Source organism: Anas platyrhynchos, chromosome 5 (genome assembly GCF_047663525.1).
Source record: "Anas platyrhynchos isolate ZD024472 breed Pekin duck chromosome 5, IASCAAS_PekinDuck_T2T, whole genome shotgun sequence".
NCBI lineage: Eukaryota > Metazoa > Chordata > Aves > Anseriformes > Anatidae > Anas > Anas platyrhynchos.
This window is the reverse complement of record NC_092591.1, coordinates 59,422,968-59,447,353: the sequence shown is the minus strand read 5'-3', so window position 1 is coordinate 59,447,353 and position 24,386 is coordinate 59,422,968. Positions and strand designations below refer to the sequence as shown.

General features: G+C 35.7%; 1 protein-coding gene across 6 annotated transcripts in view; it reads right to left on the bottom strand.

Moving 5' to 3' along the window:
* The window catches only part of SPON1 (spondin 1), a 427,336-nt gene that overhangs the window by 126,998 nt on the left and 275,952 nt on the right, over positions 1-24,386 (bottom strand). For all 6 annotated transcript variants that reach the window (XM_072039262.1, XM_072039264.1, XM_072039263.1 and 3 more), the window contains one exon: positions 18,000-18,133. In XM_072039262.1, coding sequence (XP_071895363.1) covers positions 18,000-18,133 — 134 coding nt within the window. The remainder of the gene's footprint in view (positions 1-17,999; positions 18,134-24,386) is intronic.

Genomic DNA, 24,386 nt, shown 5'->3' with positions numbered 1-24,386 from the left:
TCTGTTGTGCTAATTCGTGTAGCTGACCAACATCATCGACTTTTCTTTCAAATGCTTGTATTAAAAATCACTTGAAACTCCTCTGAAAGCATATGCAGCTCTTCAGCTACTCAATGCCTAGCAATTTTTATGCTGGTAGTATTTGACAACTATATTCATCAAAACACTTTTCAACTAGGAAACTGAGCTCAGTCTTACCAAAGAAAAAGGTCTCAAACTAGAATCTAACTTTGTCACCAGACTTTGTATTTCATGTTGGATGAGCACAATATTAATGCCAAGCGTATCAGTTTTCCCACATTTACAGCTCTACATGTGATGATTGTCTTTCCTCTAGTAGATCAGTCAGCTGAAAAACAATAAAAGCTTCCAAAAATAAAAATAAAAAATCAGTGCATACACATACACTGAAATATCCTTCTTCAGTTTTATTTTTAAACATTTTACCTGCACTGTCAGAAAATGCAACTGAGCAAAACCCCACAGCAAGAGCAAAGTACTCTAAACTCACCCTTACAACCTTATTGTAGCTTCAAAGTCCTTTTGGTTGTCCTCCATATCATACTCAGGCCTATTGTCCCATGCATACATGGAAGCTCACTGACTGCAGGACTGATCTGGCCATCATATATAATACAACAAAAAGCTCTAAGGAAAAACAAAATTATATATGCTGCTATCTTGTATTTGTCCTCAGAAAATCTCTCTGTTCCTTGCTTGAATGGTCGCAGGACATAAATATTAAATCTAAAATCTTCAGGATAAAAACTCAGCATGACAAAATCATTTCTGACATGTACGCTACACCATTTACCTCCAAAATCAAAAAAAAAAAAAAAAAAAAAAAAAGAAAAGATGAAAGAATGAGCTTGCCCAGGTCTCTTGAGAAAAATTCCCATTTCTTAAAACCCATTGCTATTTGTGAGCTTTATCTTCACCATGTATTTTGATAGTCACATTTTAGCAGCAAGTTTCATCTCCTTGAGTTTCAAACTATGCTCTACAAATTATACTGCAAAGAAGAGTCAGAAAATATTGGCTAGGACTGGCTGGTTGGAGGACATTTATTTTGTTATTCTAAGTGCTGATTTTGTATAGAAGATAGAAGAAATCTATCGAATGTTGGAGTATAGTTTTTATTAAGCTAGGGAGCTCAGAGCTGTACTATCTGATAGCTATATCAGTGAGCTAACTTGCAGTGATCTGCTGCAGAGCACTTGTGCGTTAACAGACAAATCCTAAAATCAAAATAATAAATTGAAACAAAACAAAACAAAAAGCTGTTCAAGCATGGTTCTATCTTTGCTTTAAAAGTCCATGCAACCTGTATAACACTCACCCACTCGCACAAGGAACTCAAATGTTTAATCCCTCTGGACATTCAAGAGAAGAAAGAAAAGAAAGAGAAAACCATGTCCCCATTTTCAGAGCTGGTAGCCCACTTCATCTGCTATGACAGAACGTGGCAGAGAATGAACAACACGATCAAAGGATATGTTCAGAACCCTGCCACATGTTACTCCTCATCAGTCCACATTAAAAATAATAAAAAAAAAAAAATCCACATCACAGCTCATCCTCTGTTGGTTTGGCCACTAATGAAGAGCAGCATGGGTGGCCTTGGCACAGTGTAAAGCATATTTACCCCTTTACAATATCCCTTTTAAGCTATATACCCTACATGTATTTTCCTTCCCTCTCAAACTCCCTCCCCATGCTCCAGGTTGGGGGATTAAAAAAAAATAAAATTTTGTGGGTTTTATTTTTTATTCTTACCCTGTTCTGTTTTGTAAACTGCATTACCAAAGCAAAATAAGTTAAACTCATCTGCATGAGCGCCCAGTTAACAAAGCTTGAAAGTAATCCCCAAGATTTTAGAATAATTCTTCTAAATTTTCAATATTCTTAGGGGATTCGGGAAGGAAGGAATTGAATCAATAGATACTAACAAAATATCAGAGCTATCATTCTCCAACTACTCCTTTAAAATATGTCTCCATTAGCAATATGCAAAGTTATATTTCAATGAGTAAATTATTTGCTTGTACAGACAAGAATTGTGTATCAAAAGCAATATCCTAATCAAGTCCACCCCCTTGTAAAATACCGATTACTTGGTATTCAGATGTAGGAATCCAGGTAGGATTAATGTTTTCCATGCTTCCAAGTTCAGAAAAAACATCGCCGCATTTTAGTCTACAGGAGCCTGAAGGCTAAAGCACCACAATGGATGACAAGACAACTTAATACCAATTAAAAATAAGTATTAATTAATATTAAAGTGTCTAATACTGACTTCTTAAGAGCGACTTTAATGTTATGAATGTATTTGCCTAGAGAAGTATAACTTTGATGTGTCTCCTACAGTAGTTGAGATTAAGTCTGACATCCCAAATCTGTTGTAGCTGGATCTGGAGCAGGATCAGAAGAAAGAGACTTGTTATTTCGTTGGTGCAGCTTATCCAGAGACTTCAGCTTTCAAGAATTAATACCTTTAAGAAGTGAACCTCTTCTACTTCATCTTTTCTAAGCACTTTAACTGACAGCTGAGACTACAGCCTACTGAACCGTCAGACGCATGATGCCAGGAGATACTGGTTGCTTATGCCGGAAGTATGAAGACAGAGAAAAGAACAGACTGATAAAAAGAAGAGGGTCAAGATCTGCAACCTTTCCACTTTTCCCATTCTGTGGGAACAGAACACGGGACATGTGAAGAAGGCACATTCAAATTGTATTTGAGAAGTAGTTGAAAGAGTATCCCACTCATGCAACACATGCAATTAACAAAGAATGATCAAATTAATCCATTAAATGACTTTATGCTATTAGGAAAGTTTTAACCAGGCTCATCCTCTTACTCTTTTTTCAAAATCTGCTGCAACAAGTTTGCAGCTGCAGACAATGTTGGAGTGGTGCCTCCAGTTCACACAGTTGTTTTGGCTGAAAAAAGTATCTGGAGTAAGGATTTGTGGCAAATATTATTGAAAAACTTTGGTACATAAATTGCTGGAGGATGTACCTGCAGGGAACTTGTGCAGTACGCATTTTGCTCTTCCTAATTCAGTTCCGTGCATGCCAAATTCAATACATCCTTCTCATGTCTGTTCAGCTGCTGCACCCGTAGCACTGGTAGCAGTTTGGCTGTAACAGGTCCAAAGAACAAGACAGTCCCAGTAATCTATGAATACATAGAAATATCAGTAGCAGAGCTGCATTATTCAGCTTATGTCTGGGAGTGCTTAATACAAAAACCATGTGCTGCCCCTATCGTGATCCAAATAGATGTCTCCTCCGAAGTATACTCTCCCAGGGTCACTGACAGGAAGCACAGAGCATCCAATATTTCTGTTGCTCTATAGGCATTAATATTAACAAACCAGAGATTAACCTCAGAAATCTTCAGTAACCTGATCTCTTTAAAGTGTGCTATAATCAATATGGGAGCGGAAGGTCAATGCCCAGTCATTTACATCACCAACTATGAACAGGACTGAAGGAAGATTTTGAAGGATTTCAGTACAAAATTACAGCACAAATTACCTTTGGCTCACTGATGGAAGTTCAATGAATATTGATGGCAATGGTGCTGAGGGCACGCATGCCTTGAACCTGAATGGGACAACATAAAACAACCACTCCGAGCAGGTCAGCCCAGCAGACAACAATAATCCCTAAGGTTTAAAGGCAACAAAAGGCTGGCTGTGATTTTACCTGCTTCAGATTATTGTGTGAAGGGAATATGACACTGGATGTTTGACTGGGTTAGGAGAAGCTAAAAGGAGGGGTGACAGAGGTAATTTTGCTTAAGGATTGATGCAAAGAAGATTTATAAGCAGGGGAATTGTGCTGGGGGTCAGTTCTCAATTAGGCATCTAAAGGCTCAAAAGAATAAGACTCTAGAGCAGAATGGGGTGAAAAAGTCGACTAAGCAGCTAAAGCAGCAGAAGACCTGCAACATTAGGAAGTGACATTAGGACAGTTACCAGAGCACAGCAGAAACAAACAGATCAAGAAGGTAAATGGAGAAAGAATTGCGAAACACATTACGTGAAAATCAGGAAATTACTCTTAGAGTCAAGGAAGCAGCAATGCTGTAAGGTACAGAAACGGGTGTTAGGAAATGGATCAAAAATTGTCTGAGATACACAGAGGAAGGACAAGACCAAAGTCTAGTCAGACCTTTTTACTACAGCAGCGGATTGGCAGACTGTGGATGTGGTTACAAATAGGTTATACACATTAGCTCCCCAAAAGAGGCTGGGGTAATGAATACTCAATTCTTTTGAAATGACTGATTCTTTCTCAAAATGGTTTGAAGCCTTTTCTGTAAAACAAGATATAGCAGCAGGGAGCAAGAAAAAAAAAAAAAAAAAAAAAAAAAAAAACAGTTTCAAGAAGCCTTTTGCTTCTGTGGGAATCCTGAAACATCCCTGACCCAGATAAAGGTCATCATTTCATGGAGGAAGTGATTACAACTATGCTTAAAGCATCGGGGATAAAACAAAAGCTACTCAGTCTGTATTACTCTCAATCATCAGAACAAGTAAGAGCACATGAACAGAACTATTAAAGCATTATTGTGAACAGTAGTAAGTAATAATGGAAACGATTATGATGATAAATTACCCTTAATATTAGAAGCTGTAAGAAGCAGGCACAGACTAAACTAAGAACTGGAATCCAATCCTACCAAGTTTTACTTGGAACAAAAGTGCAATTAATTAGATACTTAATTTCATTAGAAACTCCTAGAGAGGAAGATACTTTAACACGGACAGTCAAAATACACCAAGAGTGATCAGAGATATGAGAGCAAGGGATCAAGCATAGCAGACACAAGCAGGGGCGCTCCTTCTGTTATATGTATGGGAAATAAACAAACTGAAAACATTTTTGAGATTGACACCTAAGCAGTGCAAGTTAAACATTTTCAATAGTCAGTTTAGATTTCAAAAATGAAGTATAAAGGAAAACAAACCTGATCTTCGAGACAAACCATAAGTTGTACCTATCTGACTTCATAAATATATACGTATAGTTAGCAGTTGTTTACACCTACAAAAAAAGAGACAGAAAGCCACACACATTGAAAATTGAAAACATACAATTGTTAGACACCCTGATGCTGAGATGTTTTGAAAACCTAGATGTGTGCTGCAATCTCATGCTGCTGATGATTGTGAGATGACCTTCTACTGAGAACTGACCTTCTTTTAAAATCAATTACCAACTTCAATTTCACTTAATCAGATGAAAATCACAGCCTTAATTTCTTCTGAGTAGACTCTGGAATACTAGAAAATTATAAGGACATCACTTAAAACTGCCTTATTGCCAAGCAAAGTTGTTTTTTTTCCTGGTAATGTCAATGAAGAAAACACATATCTGAATATATCTGAAATTTGCTTCCTCTTCATGAGTTTGGCTTTATTTTATTTACTGGTTTTAGTTTTTAGTACTTTCTAAGTTCTAAGTAGAACTACGGGTGGCAGAAATATAGACTGCTACTATAAAACTGGCAAGAATGAAGAGCTATTTGTGTTTCTTCACTACATTGAAGACAGTGCTTTGTCTATGATTTATTCAGACAAACAAGATAAATGCCTGTTAGGATTTGTTATCTAAAGTAACTCTGATGAAAAAGAGAATTTCTTTGTGAACTGACATAAAATGGTGGTACCTCATATACACGGAAACATCTCTGCAGTATAGAACGTTGTTTTATTTTGTATGAATTCTTTCTCTCATCATATATTTATTTCAGCAAACAATCGCAAGGCAATTGCAGCACAGGAGAGCACACCTTTTTTTCCAAGTACAGAATAAGTTTAGATTGCAGCTTCAGAGAGAAAGCTATGGGAAGAAACATTATGTCAGGTGATCTGTAGAACTTCAGTTGTTGGAAGATATTCAAGTTATCACCAGGCTATGTACACTGTGCAGTGAGTGTCAAATTAACCTCCTAATGAAGAGAGCTGATTATTTTTGTAGCTACAAGGCCCTGTGTCTGCAAGTCTGCCCTTTCAGCAGCAAAAGAAAAAACAGAAATAAGAAAAGAAGTTTCTTCTTCAAGTTTGCTTTCTGGTGCATTGCAAGACCTTAAACTACGTTCTGAAAAAGCAGTGAACTGACTGGGCAACAAATCCATTTCTGCAGGAAAGCAGAGCAGGAAGCATTCAGACTGCTACTGTTAGGAAAGCAAAGATACTGAATGCATATCCAATGAAGTAGAAAAGACAGAAAAAGTGGCTACCTAATTACTGAAAGGGAAAGAAAAGAATGGTTGACCCAACTATTTGTTGAATTTTGTATTTCAGTCCATTCACACATCCCTCCCAAAGATCATCAGACGAGATAAGTAGAATGACAAGAATCAATTCAGCAGTCTGTTTACACAAGGAACAATTCCTTTTCTAGGTGATTTTTTCTGTTTATCATTTCAAAAGAATTACAACAATACATGCAGCTGCTCCTTTAAAGAAACAAATCAGAACTGATTTTGTGGTTCTTCATAAGAAAAAAAGAATCAAGATAAATACCATGTTCAGGTTCTGGGACCTTGATTTGTGTAATACATTGCTCTTAGAGAGTCTTCAGTAAATACATTTAAATCTACACAAGGAGTTAAATACTTTTCACCATAAGTAATGATGGCATAATCTAGCATTTTGTTAATTCAGCCATTTGCCTTTCATACTAAAATACAGCTGCGCCTGAAACTGTGAGATGCACTATATAGAATTACTTTAGATCTCTGTGGGCATGCAGACAGTCCAACAAATACTGAACTCGGCAAGCCAGAAAAATTCTGCTAAAAATATGCCTATATGCTTCTTAAATTTAACAAGTTTACTTTCACACCCTCACAGAAACAGTCTTGAAATGCCTGAACAGATATTAAAGAAGGAGCAAATGACCAGTAAGATACACTCTTTTTACGACTAACTTACTTTGTAACTTCTAAGAATTGCCAAAGGGTTGTAGGATTAAGACTGCATAGTGTTAATTTTAACTCTCTTTCCTGGGTCTACAGACATTTAGAACAATGAAAGATCGTGCCAAGATATTCCACCTGCACGTTACATTGAAGCCTCTTACTCACTGGGCACACGCTGGATAAAATCACTGGTTAATAAAATTAAAAACGAACCACATTAACGTTACTTAACTTTTTCATGATCTTATTTCCTCATTACTGGATCCAATATGCCCTTCACTTCTGTTGATGTGAAATGAGAATACCATTACACTACAGTGAACAACATTACGATTGTATGAGATTGAAACCACTGGTGCTCTGGTTTTAATATAAAAATCTTTTTCCCTGTAAATTGTATAAGTAATATGACATTTGATCCATATGTATATGTAAATATGTAGGTTTTTTTAATGGTATTCCATTTGTTTTCTAAAGTACTACATTAAAACAATACCTTCAGTTCCTGACATGAGACAAATAATTTCTTGAACATGACTTATTGTGCATTGAGAAAGCTTAATTTCAGTTCATGTGGTAATAAAAAAATAGATTAAAAACATTCAGTCAAAAAATGTGGAAACAATTCTGATGTCATCAATAGTGACTGTTTTATGTTTTGAAAGGAAATCAAATTACGACTACCGTGATTATTTCTATTCCTTCCTCTGTTTCCCCTCAAAATTGACAATGTCATTGAAGTCAAATTAAACATCTGTTTGTAAAATAAAACAGAGTGCTACTGACAGCTGCTGCAGAATGGCAAATGTTCTACAGCTGTCAGGCTCCTAAATTAACAATGATTTTCATTTACAAACACCAAACAACAAGAAAATAATAGAGTGGGTTTTGTGTGTGTGTGTGTTTTTTTTTCTCCTCCCAATACTAGGAATTTATGAAAACACAGACTGTACTAGGGACCTACCCGGAAAGAAATCAGAATTTAGTGCTTTTACTTCTGCATTTACTGAAAGCAAGATTCAGACAAAATCAAATTGCACTGCAAGATACTTTGGAGAACTTCCGTCCATAAATGTCATAATCCTTTTGCATTTCCTCTCCTGGATATGCAACTAGATGTAACAACTCTTACAGGATTTATCCTTTTCCAACACAACTTTTGTCAATTAAATAATACTACTGAGTAAAAACATTTTACTGATTCTTCATACCTTTTCTAGGTTTATATATATATATGTATATATCAAACTAGCAATTTTTTCAAAATTTTATTAAAAATGCTTGCATCAGACTCAGGTGGCATGAATTTCTACACCACCACGTTGAAGTATTTAAAACAAATGAATTTGTCTTCTTGTGTTTAGAACTCAGCTGGAACTCACTGAAGGGTTTCAAGTTCAGTGAGGTTATGCAAATATCAATATTTTCATTAATAACTTGAATGATGGAATACAGAACAAGCTACTGACTGCAGACAATAAGTCTGCACAGTTGATTAAAATGCAAAGCGGTTCATAAATCTGAGGAATTCTGAAAAACAGTAATTAAATAATGTTAAATATAAAGTCCTAGTTTTAGATAAGAATAATTACTTGCACAAAGACAGAAAGGGAAAAGCCAATGAGACAGAAGTATTTGATATCAGGATGAAGGAGTTCTAGTGGATGAGAAGCTGAATACAAGTAAATGTTATTCTGTTACAAAAAGTACTCCCCTGAAAGCACTTTCTCTAAGACTGAGCAGAGCCACATGAGCTATCTGTAGGATTAAAATGCTCAGGTTTAAGTAGCACTGTTTAAGGATACCAACCATCTGGAGAAAGTTCAGACAAGACTACTGAGAAGAATCAGATATCTAGAAGGTGAAAAAAATGAAGGGGCTGAGGTTAAACAGTCTAGAAAAAAGTCTGAAGTAAAGATATGGGTTGAAGAGGGGGGTTGATGAGATAAAATTACAGCACCTAAGGTTAAGGGCCAACAGAGGAATCATTTTAGCAAAACAGTAGCAACAACAAATAAGTATTGGTATCAGTTACTTATGAGGACTGTCAGGACTCCATCACTAGAAGTTTAGAAGAACAGAGGTGGACAGGGACAACTCAAGCAAAGCTCATCCTGAAGTCACAGAGCAAAAGACAAGTATTTCACCAAATAAGTCCCTTGCATCAGCATTTTTTATGAGTTCTCTATTTATATTGAAGCTTTGGATCAGAAAGTAGAATTACTAGAAACCACTAAACCTGATTTACTACTACTTCACGTGTTTTTTTTCAAGTGCACAATTTAAACACAATTTAGGAAGCAATAAGTATCCTCAGAGTAGTGTTGAGCATCTAGAAGGAACATGGAAGTCAAGCATCTGTAACTGTTAAGATATAAAAATAGAAGCTTTAAATTTTAAAGATTTTAAAAAATCTTTGCTAAGTACCAAACGGGAATCCAATTGACTTCTGATCATTTCCACGTCTGAGTTACTGTCAATTGTTACCATTAATGGTTAATCTTAATTGCAGCACTTCTTCACTAGAAAGCATGGAGAAAACACAATGAAGACCAAAAAGAGAACTGATGGCAGTGTCTCTATCATTCAAAGTGCTGAACTTTTCTAATGCCTGCATTCACACACCACTGCATATCAAAGGCCAATATTGCTTTTGGTCATTGCTGTTTGGTTTGGGTTTTTTGGTTTTAGTTATTGTTGGGGGATAGAGCAGCTTCTGTTTAAGAAAAAATACAAGTATTTGTGCAATATAATAACCATTTGGACTGATCAGTTGCATGAGTTGCTCACATTTATCACAAAATGTGCCATAACGCTGAATTTTTTTAGTGTGAAATCTTCATATGCTCTTTCAAGGTACAATGTGAAACTGTTGCAAAGGGGATTAGCTGTTTTGCTACTGCAAGATGGATTTGTTCCTTGAAGACAGCGAAGCAACAGAAAAACAGCGGGATTTTTTTTTCATTAAACAAACACTTTACGTTGACTAGCCTGAATTCAACGTTATCATTAATAATAAAACCTTAACCATAGTCCCCCTACCACAAGAGGAAAGATCATTCTTTCCTTACTCCGTACACGTTACGTGGGCGGTGTGCTGTCAGTCCCACCACTCTGCTCCCCATCCACTGCTCAAATTTTAGTGACCTCTCACAACACAAAAGACTGAGAGGTACTAGGAAAAGCAGGCCAGGCACCTCTTGTATAATGCCAGCTCCAAGTCTGGCTTGATTTTATTGCAAGCATCTCCATCAGCTGAAGATATTCATATCTTCTCTCAAACCTGGGACCAATAAATTGCATCTCCAAAGCAACATCCACAGAGCCGGCTGCAGGATATGCATCTGCTTATGCAGCCCAGTCAGAAGAAGTAACCTTTAAATAACCTTTAATCCATAATGGAAAGATTATCCACTTTCCCCATCAGCAGGATACACACCCAGCTGCCATCCACTTGAATCATTAACATCATGGATATAGGCAGAAACAGTCACCATCTCACAAGCTTCTCAGAAAAATCAGGGCATAAACTCAATTTGCAGGCATGCCCCACACTATGAAGACAGTTGCAGAAATGCATACAAATTCACACACAGGGCCATTTCATAAATGATTGCTAACTGTTTAAGACAGCTGCTAGAAAGTATTCTCTTCTGGTCCTTTATGAACAATTATTTAATTTAAAATGCATTTAATTATAAATTTATAGGAATTTAGAACAAAAATAAGTACAAAAGAAGAATAACATAAATAAAATTGAAGTGCACATTTATTTCTCATTAAAGTAGAAAATGTTGATTTCAGACTAGTCAATACAAAGAGCTCGTTTCATGCAAAACAATATATTCTTTTTTTTTTTCTATTGTTTTCTATTGCTTTGCCCTCTTCAAGGAACAATCCCATCCTTCCATCCTTCAGTAGCAGAACCACTAAGCCCCTTTGCAACACTATGTCTTTGCAAACAAAACAACAGAAATGACTCTAGCTGGATTTTATGGGATTACTCTATTAATTGTACTGTAAAAAAAAAAAAATTGTAAGAGCATAAAATTACATGAAAGTCCATTTACAGCAGATAATTTCCAAATTCATGTGTTCCACTGCAAAAATAGAGAAGCAGTATTAAATCTGTGAGAAAGCAAGTGCTTAGGTTTTTGTAGTAAATGTAGATGTGTTTAGTCAGTAGATCCAGAGGCACCTAGATATATTATATATATAGTAATATAGATATATATATTACTGTATATATTAAAATGCAATTATGCGTTTTTATAATACAATATTAGACCTACTCTAAATATAGAAGCTGTGTAGAAGTACAGAAGGTTATTCTTCTTTCCTAGTGCAAGTAAATTCTCTGTGAGTATTTTGCCTAAAAAATGAAAGACAGGACTATAATAAGTTGCAGTAATATTGCAAATTTTAAAGTTTTGTCCTATTTGTTTTGTAAAAATATATACATATTAATCTGGAAGAAGTAAACAATTCTTTTCAAGTAATTAGAATAGTAAAATACTTTTTTTTTTTTTTTTTGTCTTGTGGTGTTTTATAAAGAGTCCCTGGTTGCTTCTGAGAAAACTGAGGCATTGAAAGCCAAGCTGAGCCCAATGTGAAAGACAGGAATGGACCAAGCCTTCTCTCTTCCCATCTCTGTCCCTAGTCATTTAAAGCTGTGTACATTCCCATTATATCAACTCCTAAAAGTGAAGAATGGAGAAAAATAAAAGCCGCTCGAGATTTTCTATACATCAAAGGTTGTATTTGTTCTAAGGACATCCAGAGATATCTTAGACTGCTATCTTAATTGCATAGACATGCATAGAGTGCCTAAATAAAAGATTTTATTTAAGCTACACACAAATATGAAGCTATGCTGCTATTGTCTGTATCAAAAAATGAAGTACAGAAGCTACAGCAGTTGCCATGTGCTAATTAACTGGAAGAAACAGGGTTATTATTTTTCAAACTATTTGTACATGAATTCTGATCATTTCTCTGCATGCAGAAGACTCAATAATTCTATTGGGAAAATCAGTATAACTATTTATAATACGAGAAAAAACTTTTTGAAAATATTTTATAACTGCACTCAGGTGCTCCAGTATTTGTAGATATATATAAAAACAAACAAAACAGCAGAGCACCTTCTGTTTTTGTTTGTTTGTTATTTTAAAGTATTCTAATTGACAGTCAAGTAAAATAGTTGGCATTTATGTATCTGGACAATCATACAGGAAGACTGAAGAGAAAATAAAAAGACTGCATTACCACTCAATATCTAATCCAAATGAGCTGAAGGTACTTTTGGGGTTTCCACACCTTGCACATTTAGAGACATTTGTTAGTGAAGTAGCTCCTCATAGGTGTTCAACTATGTACCAGTAGCTCAAGTGCTTCAAAGTTACCAGTGTGGCTTTTCAATAAGCAGAAATACGTGAATCTGTTTTTCAGGAAATGCAATCCACAATTATGCAAGAATCATAAATAGTTGGTAAAATAATATTTCATTTTTAAGCTCAACTCTGTGATCATCTAGCAGATTTGCAATAATTTTGGAAGAAGCACTCCAGCTCCCATCCACCTAACAGAGGAGTCTGACGGATGCAGGCCCACTCTACCGCTCATTGACAATTGAAACTTTGTTCTGTTAGGAGCAAGCATGTTCAACTTGCTGTTGTGCTAGAGGATCATAGGATCAATTCTCTTACTCAGAGAGAGTAATTCTGAAATGCATTTCATTCTGACCATTTCAGTCTGGCATTTCTGATAAACACTTTTCTTAAAACACTGCTTTTGAGTTGGTCGTGTATTATTAATTCACGTACCACAGAGCTCCTCTCACGCTTTATGGGTTTTGTTATCCAGATGTGTCATGCTCTAGTTCTCCCCCAGGAGCCCTCTGGTTGGATCTCATCGTGAGTTTTGAGTATGGAGAAGAGAGGGCTGCATACCAAGTTTCAGTAAGCATACATAGCTATGAACTCATGGGGTTTTGTGACATTTGGATCCTTTACATTTGGTTCTTCTTTTAGTCTTTTCAACATCACATCTCAGTGTAGTGCTTACTCAGACTGAGATGTCAAGCAACCTGAAGGAACACTATGCTTGAAATTATGAGAAAACTAGAAGTGCACATCCAAAAAGCTCTAGCTGGATTTCGTTCACCTTGAGAGCTTTGAAGGCTCAAGAGCAATAGGATTGCCAGAATCCACATGGAGAATAGAAACTGAATATTATATCCAAGGAGTAGGCCCATATGCTAGCACTGAAATATCACCCTGGAAGTATGACAGCTTTGCCAGAATAGCACAACTACCTAGAAGTTTTTGCCACTATATACATTGATATACTAAATCTGTCACAGCTTTTATTTGGGAGGCCGCAATTCTTTAAATTTCTTCTATTTTCTGTTAACCACGTGCAAACAAAAAACTGTGCAATTAAAAACAAAGAGTTATGTATGCAGGGGAAAAAAAAAAAAAAAAAAAAAGAAGAAAAGAAGAAGAAAAAAAAAGAGAGAGAGAGAAAGAAAACAAAACAAAACACTTTTTCTCAAAAATTATTAAACATTCCCCTGAACATGGCTCAGAAAACATTTCCAGAAACAAACAGCAGAGAGATTATGACAAATATGGTGGATTTTTGCAAGAAGCAGTGTTAACAAACAATATTTACAGATAACAGATTTTAATTTGTTGGTTGTTTAAGCATCATATGTATAGCAGAAATAAGTAACTAGTAAGCAAGAACTTCTGCTAAATTTATCATATAAATCACATCCATTGCCCAAGAAGTCTATTATTGCATGAACTGATCACAGAAGTGTTGTTTCTTTTCTAAATAATAATTGCATATTACTTATCTGCATGTGGCCAAAATTTACTACATTAACAATTAATCTCAGACTCAGGGAAAAATATCAAATACTAACAGAGGAAAAGATAATTACCATCTAGCAGTACTTGATTCATCATGCGATCTTCACCAAGTGACAGATTTCACCAATTTGGATATTAACAAGATTCTCCATACCAAGAAATTTTAATACGAAACAAGCTAAGATGATTTACAAAATTTTCTTCACTCCTGTTTTCTATCACAGAATTCTACAAGTACTTGCAGAAAACTATTTCATTCTGTATTTTTCATCAGTTACATGGGCTTGACCTTTACCTAACTCTTCAGTGATGTGAGAGCACCACACTGAGAGACATTTTCTCTTGAGGAATTCAACTGACCAGTTGTGTTTGGAAATCTGGGGCTAAAAGAAGTGATTCTGCATCACAGCCAAGCAACTTCTAATAAACATTTATTCAATTTTTTTTGTCAATGATGTATATCACTAATTGAAATCCAGATTTAAGACTTTCCTTGATAAAATGGACACATTTCCACTAGCTGTTTTTGCTAGAGAATCATCACAGCTGATGCCTGAAAATAATTCATCTTCTCTTAGTCAGTTTGAAATGTGTGAAAATCTTGCTCTAAAAAACTACAGCATTAAGCTATAATACAACAATAAGTTATAACCAGACAGAAGTACTGATCTGGGGAATGAAAATCTCTACATATTAGTTCTGAATTATACAACCAAATAATGCAAATGTGTGATTTTTGCTAAGAGACTGAAATAAGTACAACAATTTTTAGGTGTGTTTTGTTTTTAAGGGTGTTTTTTGTTTTTTGTTGTTTTTGTGTTTTTTTTTTTTTTTTTTTTTAAGTCAAAATAAAAGTCTTTAGATTCACTTACACAAAATATACTAAATATAGAAGTAGACTGGCCAAGTGAGGGTTCAAACCCCTGAAAATTGTTCGCTTCCATGCAATGATGTAAATATTACCAGGCTCTGCCACTGCCCAATTGTCTTTATAATTATTAGTTTTTATAAAAATTGCACATAGCAAAAATAATTTAGAACATTTCTCAGAGTTTTAACAGTATGTTTTCAAAGGTTTTATAGAGGAAATGCATTCTGAGGAACCCCCAAAATAAGCAATAAAGCTTTAAAACAGCAACTTTTATCAGAAGGTTAAGGAAACAATGTGGTCCTTCCATATACCCTGTGGTACCTTAGTGTTCCATCAGTCACAAGGAACAAGGGAAAGTACGTAGGGATAGGAGGAGGAAATGTTGCACTGTGAACAAGAAATCAAGTAGGCTGCACACAGCATGACAGCTCAGGATAGCCCATGCAGATGCCTTCAACCACAGCAGCAAGAAAGATGTAAGCAGTTCCTAAAGCTAGCACAGATGTTAGGGCAACCAAATGAATTCTTATTGCTAAGTAAGACCCTGGTATATCCTGTTTGTGTTTCAGTAATAACTTTGTTCCACATAGCAATACTTTCTATTCAAGTACCTAGTGCCGTGAGACAAGGCTGACTTCTCAATTGGACAGCTGATGGTGCATTCCAGTCCTAATGTGTAATCCTAAAAATCAGAGTGTATAAAATCACCTTGCAGTATCCAAGGCCATCCCCAAAGTAATGTGCTGTTTCTCTATTTCAACCATCTGGAGAAATAATTTTAAGAGCTGGTATGCTGGAGTCTCTGTACCTGTATGCATTTGAATTTAGCTGCATGGAGCTCCTAGCATTTAGGAGGCCAGGGAAAAGAGTTCTTAAATCTTGAGGGTCTCTTCCAATCTGTGTGTGACATCTAATCAAAGTCCTGCGTCTAATTCTGTCCTGTGTCTTCAGTGAGACTCAAGCATAGGCTTAAATGCTTGGACAAAGAGAGGCTCAGAGTCCAAGGACTGAAACACATGTGTATTTATAATAAAAACTATTTGCACTCCATCACACACAGAGAAAAGAAAAATACAGAGGGCTTTTTCTTCTTCTAAAGTTCAAGGCTTCAGAATTTTCCCATGATGGGTTTGGATGTAACTATTTGTAATATAACTGTTTGTAGACTGTTGCTTTTATTACTGCATTAAAGCTCACACAAATGTCAGAATAATTGTGAAAACTGCATCCAATGTTTCTATGCTATTCTGTGGAAGATGACCATAAAGCAGGTTTATAAAGAATGTTGACTGTAAACTCTAATTCAGATGTGATCAAAGTTTGACATCCAAAAGAAAAAATGCAGATGTTAATGCTGAAAATACATTGCAATGTATACTGTATGGTGCCACATTATTATGTTAATTTCTGACATTAGCAACTTATAGTAATCATGATTGTTTCATTCATTCTTTGAAGTGCTCTCAAGTCTAGTTACTTTCCCTCTGAGGTCAACAAACCAGCCACTGGGAGCAGGTCTGTATTTTTCACATATTTCTACTGAAAAGTACCTAACAATTGCCTTTCACTTTCAGCAGTACATAGACACATAAGATATCTGCATGCACTGTAAATAGGTACTTGCAACACTAAAAATTCATCATTTCTCTGTGAACTTCAATTTATAAGATGTTCCTTTAGTTCGTGGGGTTTTTTTTGGTTTGTTTGTTTGTTGGGAGGGGGGAGGGATGGGGAAGGAGGTTGATAATGACAATCCTGTTTAGGGCAGTAATTAAAAAATCCACCAATTTGAGTTGTTACATATCATGACTGGATGACTGGATTAAAGGTTAAATCACATGTGTCCAAAAGCAGACATGAAAAATCATCACCTTATTACGCTACAGCAAAAATGCCTTGGGTATTTGTTATGCAACTAAGTGGGAGGCTGTTCTGAGTGGAAAAACAAATAGCCTTACCGATAAATAGCTCAACAACTCTGAAAGAATTATCTGGATTGCTGAAGGAATTCCTTTGAAAGCTTTCACATATAAACCTTAACATACAACCTGTCTGGCCATGCAGCAAGCAGCACACTTAACAGTTTATTTAGCTACAGTCTCATATGCACTTGTTTGTCCTGAGCTTAAAGAAGCCCACAGCTGAATTCTTGGGTTGTTTCAGTAAGCATTGAAACAGGTGTTCTTAAAATTATTTTACTGATCCCAAGAGGCAACAGATAGATGTGCACTGCCAAAGGTTTGAGACTGCTTCAGAGCCAGCGTCAGGGCTGAGACCAAATCACCCCCATGTTGCTTGCGCCACTGAGCAGGAGGAGGAAGGAGAAGCTCTGGGTGAGAGGGCAGCAGGCAAGGACCAGTTTGCTGGCCTGTTGAGCAATCAGTTGCAGCTTTAACAACACATTTTCCTAACATGGCCTGAACTAACTGCAGCACAATCACCATGATAGCATCCCCTTAAAAGCCTAGGGCTGTTTTGTGTCTCTGAAGATATTCCCAGTACTGATAAGACTGAAATTTTTTGGTTTACTGCAGGGCACATCTTAGCAATTGCAAAGGCTTATCCCAGACAGAAGTTCAAAGCAAGAAAAGAAATCCCAATTGTCTACAGATATTTGACCAATCTATCCTATTAAATATGACAAGCAAAATCTAAAGAGATGAGATAATGTTTCTCTGGCACTTTTCTCCAATACTCTTAGTAGTAAGAAGTGACCTAAGATTTCTACAGACAAAAGAGTGGCCCAGCACAGTGCACCTACATAATACTGCCTTTCTCTACTGCTTGAAAAGCATGAGTACACATGCAGCAAACTAAAGAGATAATAGGAAATCAACAGTAAAAGGACACCTGCTCTAAATAATGAAAGTACTCACCTATAAACAAATCTGTTCTTACTGATAAAGGTCCATTTAGGAACTCCTGATTACAGAACTATTGTTCATCTCAACCTAGACCATGATTTTTTTATATGCATCTCAATGAGAAGGATGCAGTTTTGATCTTAAAGATTCAGAATCTTTAGGTTTTCAGGTGCAATTAATAGAAATAAAATTTTCAGTAGACTGAGAGCCTACCAAGTTCCATTAGGGTTACCAACTCAAGGGTAACTGAAAGCATCAAGTAACTTTTGAACACTTGGGCTCTAAGTCATTAACATTTAACTGTGCAAGTAGAACTATCTTTGTTCAAATGCACTAAGTGAGAAGAAAAGTATCTAAGAACTCAGTTCGTAATCTAATAAATCATAGATTTACTATTAATTGAATTTGACTTTAATGATAAGTTTAATATGCATAAAAATACTCACTTTAGAATTACACAGCCTGTGCCAGTAGGAGGAGCCGTCCAAAACACTTGAATGCGTGTCCTCCTTCTAGGTGTGCTCTCAGTAACTGCAACAGGACAATTACTCATGAATTGCGTTTCTTCTTCATCTATGATCTAAGGAAAATAAAGAGAGGAATGTAAAAGGGTAAGGACATACATAGACAATATCTCTCAAATGCGTTCTGTCAGTTCATGTTTTCTTTCAGTGGGATTACTTATAATAATCTCTGCTTAGCAAAGCACTACTTGGTAAATTGATTTTAAAACATGCAGATAACTCACTGTAATAGAAAAAAATGAATATAGAAGAATATTTCAGTTCTAAGTTTATATAAGATTGCCCTTTCTACGCACAGCTGCAAATAACCTTGTTTGTGATTCTGATTACAGGAATTCCAGGTAAATATTAATGATCTGAAAATATTCCAGGATGCAACATTTCCTTTTTCTTTTTTCTTTTTTTTAATTATAGCAACTGGTTAGGACACATGGAAAAAGCTAGAAAAGAGGTTTTCAGATTGTTTACTTTTTCTTTTCTTTCAAACTAACTTTTGTTTAAACAGTATTTTTCACCAGGTATAAAAATAAAAATCTCCAGGTCAGAAGAGGTAACACGTGAATCATATTGATTTATAATTCAGAGTCTGTTATTTAGTCCAATATGCACACGTTTTTACTTTTATGAGTGAATGATACTGAACAGAAAGGTTTAAGTGACATAAGTTAACACAAAACCAGAGAGGCTGACTTGGAACTGGTGTTGTTCCAAGGATTTTACTCAAAAGTGTCTGTGACAAAATAGCTTTCTCACTACATATGTACTTCATGGATTGTACTTTAAGCCTTCTGTTCATCAGATCTCAAAGAAAATTCAACAGAAGCTGCCAAGTTTTATTTGGAAACAGCCAATGCTGTGATACTGCAAAATTTCTCTTCAAAATTATTCAGTGGTCCACTGTCATTGATGAAGTAAAATTTCACACTACATTGGGTCATGTTTCAGGCAACAAATTATAAATCATATTGTTTTGAGAAAGAGCAAAACTCATCCCTGAAGGAGCTTTTTTCAGAATTCTGGTTTTAATAACACACACTCTTGCCAAATTACATTAAAAAACCATCTTCATCTGTAAATATAACTTTAAACAAGTATTTTGACTCAAAATACAAATTTACCTTATTAAAAAAAAAAAAAAAAAAAAAAGACAATATCTATAGTTTGACCAGATTTGCTTCAGTGAGCAGGCATCTACATTGCCTTACCCAATCCTACTGCCTGCATTCCCAAACATTTCTAGCTGACCCAACAAATCTATTTCTCGTTTTCCATGACAAAAGAGAAGCACTGACACAGAGGAGTGAATTTAAACTCTATTTAGCTGGTCAATATGGTGGTGGTTAATGAGTTTATCTGGTCAATACGATGCTGGTTAATGAGTTTTAAATCTAAAGCCATTAATATTCTTTGACTTTTTCAATGCTGCATAAAGTCTGAGTAAACATAATGTATGCAGCTACTACTTTGCTAGATTTTAATTAATGTGAGGTATTGGAAAACATGGGAGCTAGTATAAGCTGAAACTGGCACTGCTCTACTGTACTACTGCTTCCATGTAGTACAATCTAATTCTCTTAACTTGAACATTAAAAAGTCCCTAATCTACAGTTCTGCCTTGATCATCAACAGTATTTATTCTGTCTGCCTTATTCTGGCAACATATTTCTCAGAAAGGTTGTCTCAATTACTGAGGAGCACATCAAGTGATCTTTTGTTCATATATCACAGTAAAAAGTAAAAAAAAATAAATCATGGAAGCTTTGAATGTGTGATTTTATTTTATATAAAATAAAATAACCATTATATATTGCACTTCATAAGACTAAAGGATAATTCACGTTGAAATGGCTGTGAGAAGGTCATCTACAAATTCTCAAGAAGGATATCTTTTCTAGAAAAACAGAACCACTACAAATCACTGGATGAGTTACACTAGCTCCATGTTCTGTGGCTATTAAAAACTGCTGTTGCTCTATCTTAACTGACATCTTGGCATAAAAACTTCAAAAATATATTCAATGCAGGTCAAGTAAGATTAAGCACTTACAGGTAAGTGTAAATACTTTGGCTGAACAGATAAAAGTTACTCAATGAACCTTTCACATGTTGCTTTTTACAAATCTAGCGTAGCTCTTGTCTGAAACACACTTCTTCAAGGAATGTTTCTGGAGAAGACCAACTGAAATGAATCTGTGTTCTCAAAGCACAGAGTTGCTATTTTCAGCTAACAAGCATTCGGCTGCTTTCATATCCCTAGACATGCTTCTTCCCGCAGTCATCACTGTAGACCCATCTGTGATGCATTTAAGTGTTAGGTAAATTCTTTTCTGCAGGCAAGTCAACCCTGCTTTTTTGCACAACAATGAATTTCACAAGGAAAAATGAAACAAAACAAAAATAAAAATAATAAAAAAAAAAAAATCCAACAACTAATACTTAAGGAAAGAGCTATGAGCAACTATGAGTAGTTATTGCAGGTAGAATTTCTGGTTACTGCAAAAACAGAAGCCAAAATATTCGTCTAAATTCTAAATAATTGAAGCACATCCATGCACATTTCCACTAGCAATAAATGAATACATAAATGCAGGTATATTTCGCATTTCTGTAGCCTACCAAACTGCTGAACCTTGCAAGTTATGAATTTTCTCAAGGAATACAGATGACCAAAAAGAAATAATTTAAAAGTTCTGGCTCTGTTTTAGAACACAGTCCTGGAAGAAGAGACAGTGTTTGAACCTCAAGGCTACATCACGATTTCCTGCATCAGTTACCATCAAAGCAAGAACACTTATTGCATAAGTGTTTGGTGGGAAAAATGACCATAAAAGAATGAGGTCCTCCAAAAAAAGGGTTCCTTTGAAGAAAAATTAAACTGAAGCTTTCTTAATAAAGACTACTGATGTTGATAGAATACAGTACAGAACTCACATATTAGTTAGAGAAAACCCAAATGCCAGATGATCTGAGATATTAAAATACATATTTTAAGATATTTTATAAATTTCAGATTCTAGTACTTCAGGAAAATACAAAAACATCTTGTATATATATTTTTTAAAAGGTGGGGTTTCTTCCATATCCATGGAGGTTTGATTTTCTGTAATAAGTTCCAAGGTGCAATACAGGAATGGTTCACCACTTATATAACAGGACTCCAAATGACACAATATTTTAGGGTGGTGGATGATATTATTGCAGTCTCACATAACACACGGGAAAGCAATAGTATCCTGGCCAACGCTGGGGGAAAAAAAAAAAAAGAAAAAAGGAAAAAAAGAAAAAAAAAGATATGTAATCTCTGAAAATAATACAATCCTGATTTTAATTCTGGAATCAAGTCAGACCACATAGGCAAGAAGGAAAGAACTGGCAGGAAAAAAAGCATGCAGATTAAAATGTAGCATCTGCAAAATTATAGCCTGCTAAACTCTAGGTTATGTATAACGGGAAGCCTCACATTTTCAAGAATGGACCAGCAAACTAACTGTATATTAAACAAAAATCCTAAAAGCTAGCATGAACACTTGGCCCAAGAATCTGAGGTCTCAAAGGGAGTATATCTCTATGCAATGAATTCTTTTGAATCCACAAATTCAATGATATTAAGTCTTAGCATTTTATTTAGTGGCTTTTGTTTTTGGTTTGTTTTCTATTATGATCGTAATATTATCGGAATAATTTATTCCCTCAGGGATACTAGTGTAAATCCTGAACAAGACTCTTGGAGTTAACCTGGATTTGAATGAGCATCACAGAGAGTAGAATTTGGCTGAACTTTTATAAATCTACAAACATGGAAGTAAGGATATTAAAAGGGAAAGTTTACCAGCCCCAGGTTCAATCTTGCATTCTTTGCCTAGTCCAAACATTGAAGAGGTTGAGGAATTTTGGGTGTTCCTGAAAAGCAGGACTAGATAAATGCTTGGTTGTTAAACAGATGAATGAGTGGTTTGCTTTTCTAAGAATTACAACATTTCATGCTGAGTGATAGACCTCACTATCTGACTTCTATAAAGTGTTAGTCAAATAAGCTAATTCAGGAAGTAATCCTCTCTGCTGTTAAAAGCACTTAAAAACGTACGCCGGTGTTAAAATGTTGAAATACATACAAAAATAGTTATGTACACCACAAAGAAAGGAATTAATATTAAGTACAAAGGAGATGAAGTTACATAAATCCTCTACTGGCTTGTGTCCACTGTTTAAACCACTGGCAAGGACCTTCAGCACCATTCCTTGTTCTGTGTGGACACATCATCACTTTCCACCCACTGAACATCTGTGCACTAATGGAATGATCAAATTAAAAAAAAAAAGTTCAGAAGACAAGCATTTTTGTAGGCAGTTTTCTTCTTTGGAAGAGTTAATAAGGAGTCAGACTTCCAGAATGTTGCAATCTACTTGAGGAAACTTTCCCAATATGAAGAAAGCATTGGGTTTACATAACAGTAATAATATTTGGTCTTTTGGATTTAATTTAGAACTGAGCTTATTATATGGGAGGGAAAAGCACTGATGTACAAAGTCTTAGCATATCTACCTTGAAGATACACTTTCCTTTGTAATCAATTTCTTTGGATAAGGGACACGGTATTTCCTTTGGAGTTTATACTGAGATGAATCAAACATCTAAGGGACGTTTTTAAGAAGTGTCAGTGATCTGTCCTGCTGCAGTCTGCAATCCAAAGCTGTGTAGCATTAATAAGCACTGCTGGGCTCATTGAGAGTTGCCTTCTTTAGCACTGCACCTGAAGACTGGACCAGCCACCTCGGAGCACTGGTGAACAGTATGCACATCTGTCAAAGAAGGGCATGGCTAAAACGTGAACATAGTCTATTACTATGTAACTCCTAGCACAGACTTTACATAAGGAGACTACAAACTTGTTATTGGAAGTCAAATTTAATTCTGTAATCATTACCTGAGTAGAGATTTTATTCAATCAAAGGTTTAATGTAGTCAGGTAATGTGATGGTAAGTCCTGTGAAAGCAGTACCAGCACGGGATTCGTGCTGCTCCACCTGGCTGCCCGTGTGTCCAGCTACCTGCTTGTTTTTCATCGCAGGCACAAGGTAGTTGGAAGTCTGCAGTAAAAAAAGGACCCTTCCACTTCTACAAAAGTACGATGCTAGATAGTCAGATCAAGTCTTTGATGCAAGAGAAGAAAAACTAAGAGATACATGTAGCTTCCAAGACATTAACTAACTAAATGGTGTGTGAGACACTATAGGGAAAAGTATTTTAATTCCGTCCACTTGTCCTCTTCTTTCAACCAAAAATTTTGAATAGTGTGTTCACTGTGAAAAGGCTGTGTTGGATATCAACAGGAAAGACAAGCTACTGAGAGAACCATGTCTGAGAATCTTATTAATTAACATGTCCCAAAATTATTCACTATCAAGAACCTTGTTTATGTCGTACTGTATTGCAAACTGTTCTGCAGTCTAAACTAACCTAGAAGCTATATTACACCTACCAGAGGACAGGCCATAAGGCCTATTTCAAGGTGCAATTCAAACAAGAGGAAGAAAACAGTTTGGTGTAACAAGAACCTGGCATACAACAAGCATAAAGCACTGCACTACCAGCATCTATGCTAAGCAGCCTGTCCTGCTGAGAAACTGCTTACGGAAAGCTTAACAGCAATTTCTTCTTTACTTAACTCAATAGATAGGAAGAAAGAACACCTGTATCAACAGTGATGGGTAACAACAACTTGTCATCAATTAGCATTTGCAAAATGTTAAATTGCATACTTTCTGTTGGGTTTGAACGATTCTCAATTAGCTCAATCAATGTGACTTGTTGAATTCCTGGGCTTGTGCCGAAGGCATTAGCAAGTAGACTGAAAACGGTTCATCAAGAAAATGCCACACCAGAAACTTTCAACATATGAACTCTGGTTGTTATGAATTGAGAAATTTCTATCTATGCAGTCACAAAAAGTGGATTTAAGGTTCACAAAAGAAGAACCAAGTTTTGTTTCCTATGAATTTTTATCCTTAGCTGTAATATTAACATTTATATGAAAATGGTTGGGTGAACTGTTTTAAGCTCCTTTATCAAACTACATTACTAGCATTTTTGACAGATAATACAGCTTTTTCCAGATAACATATTACTTTTATAATCTCTAACAGAGAAACTCTATTAGGCATGGAAAGCTGTCATTATTCTCTTAGCTATAAATCTCATTTTGTTCCATCCATAGGTTTTTTCAAAAAGTAGCTCTTTTGACCAAGAAAATTCCTCTCATTTCATGTATGAAAAGCTCTTAGTAACCACAAGGATCCAGCAAGGAAAGA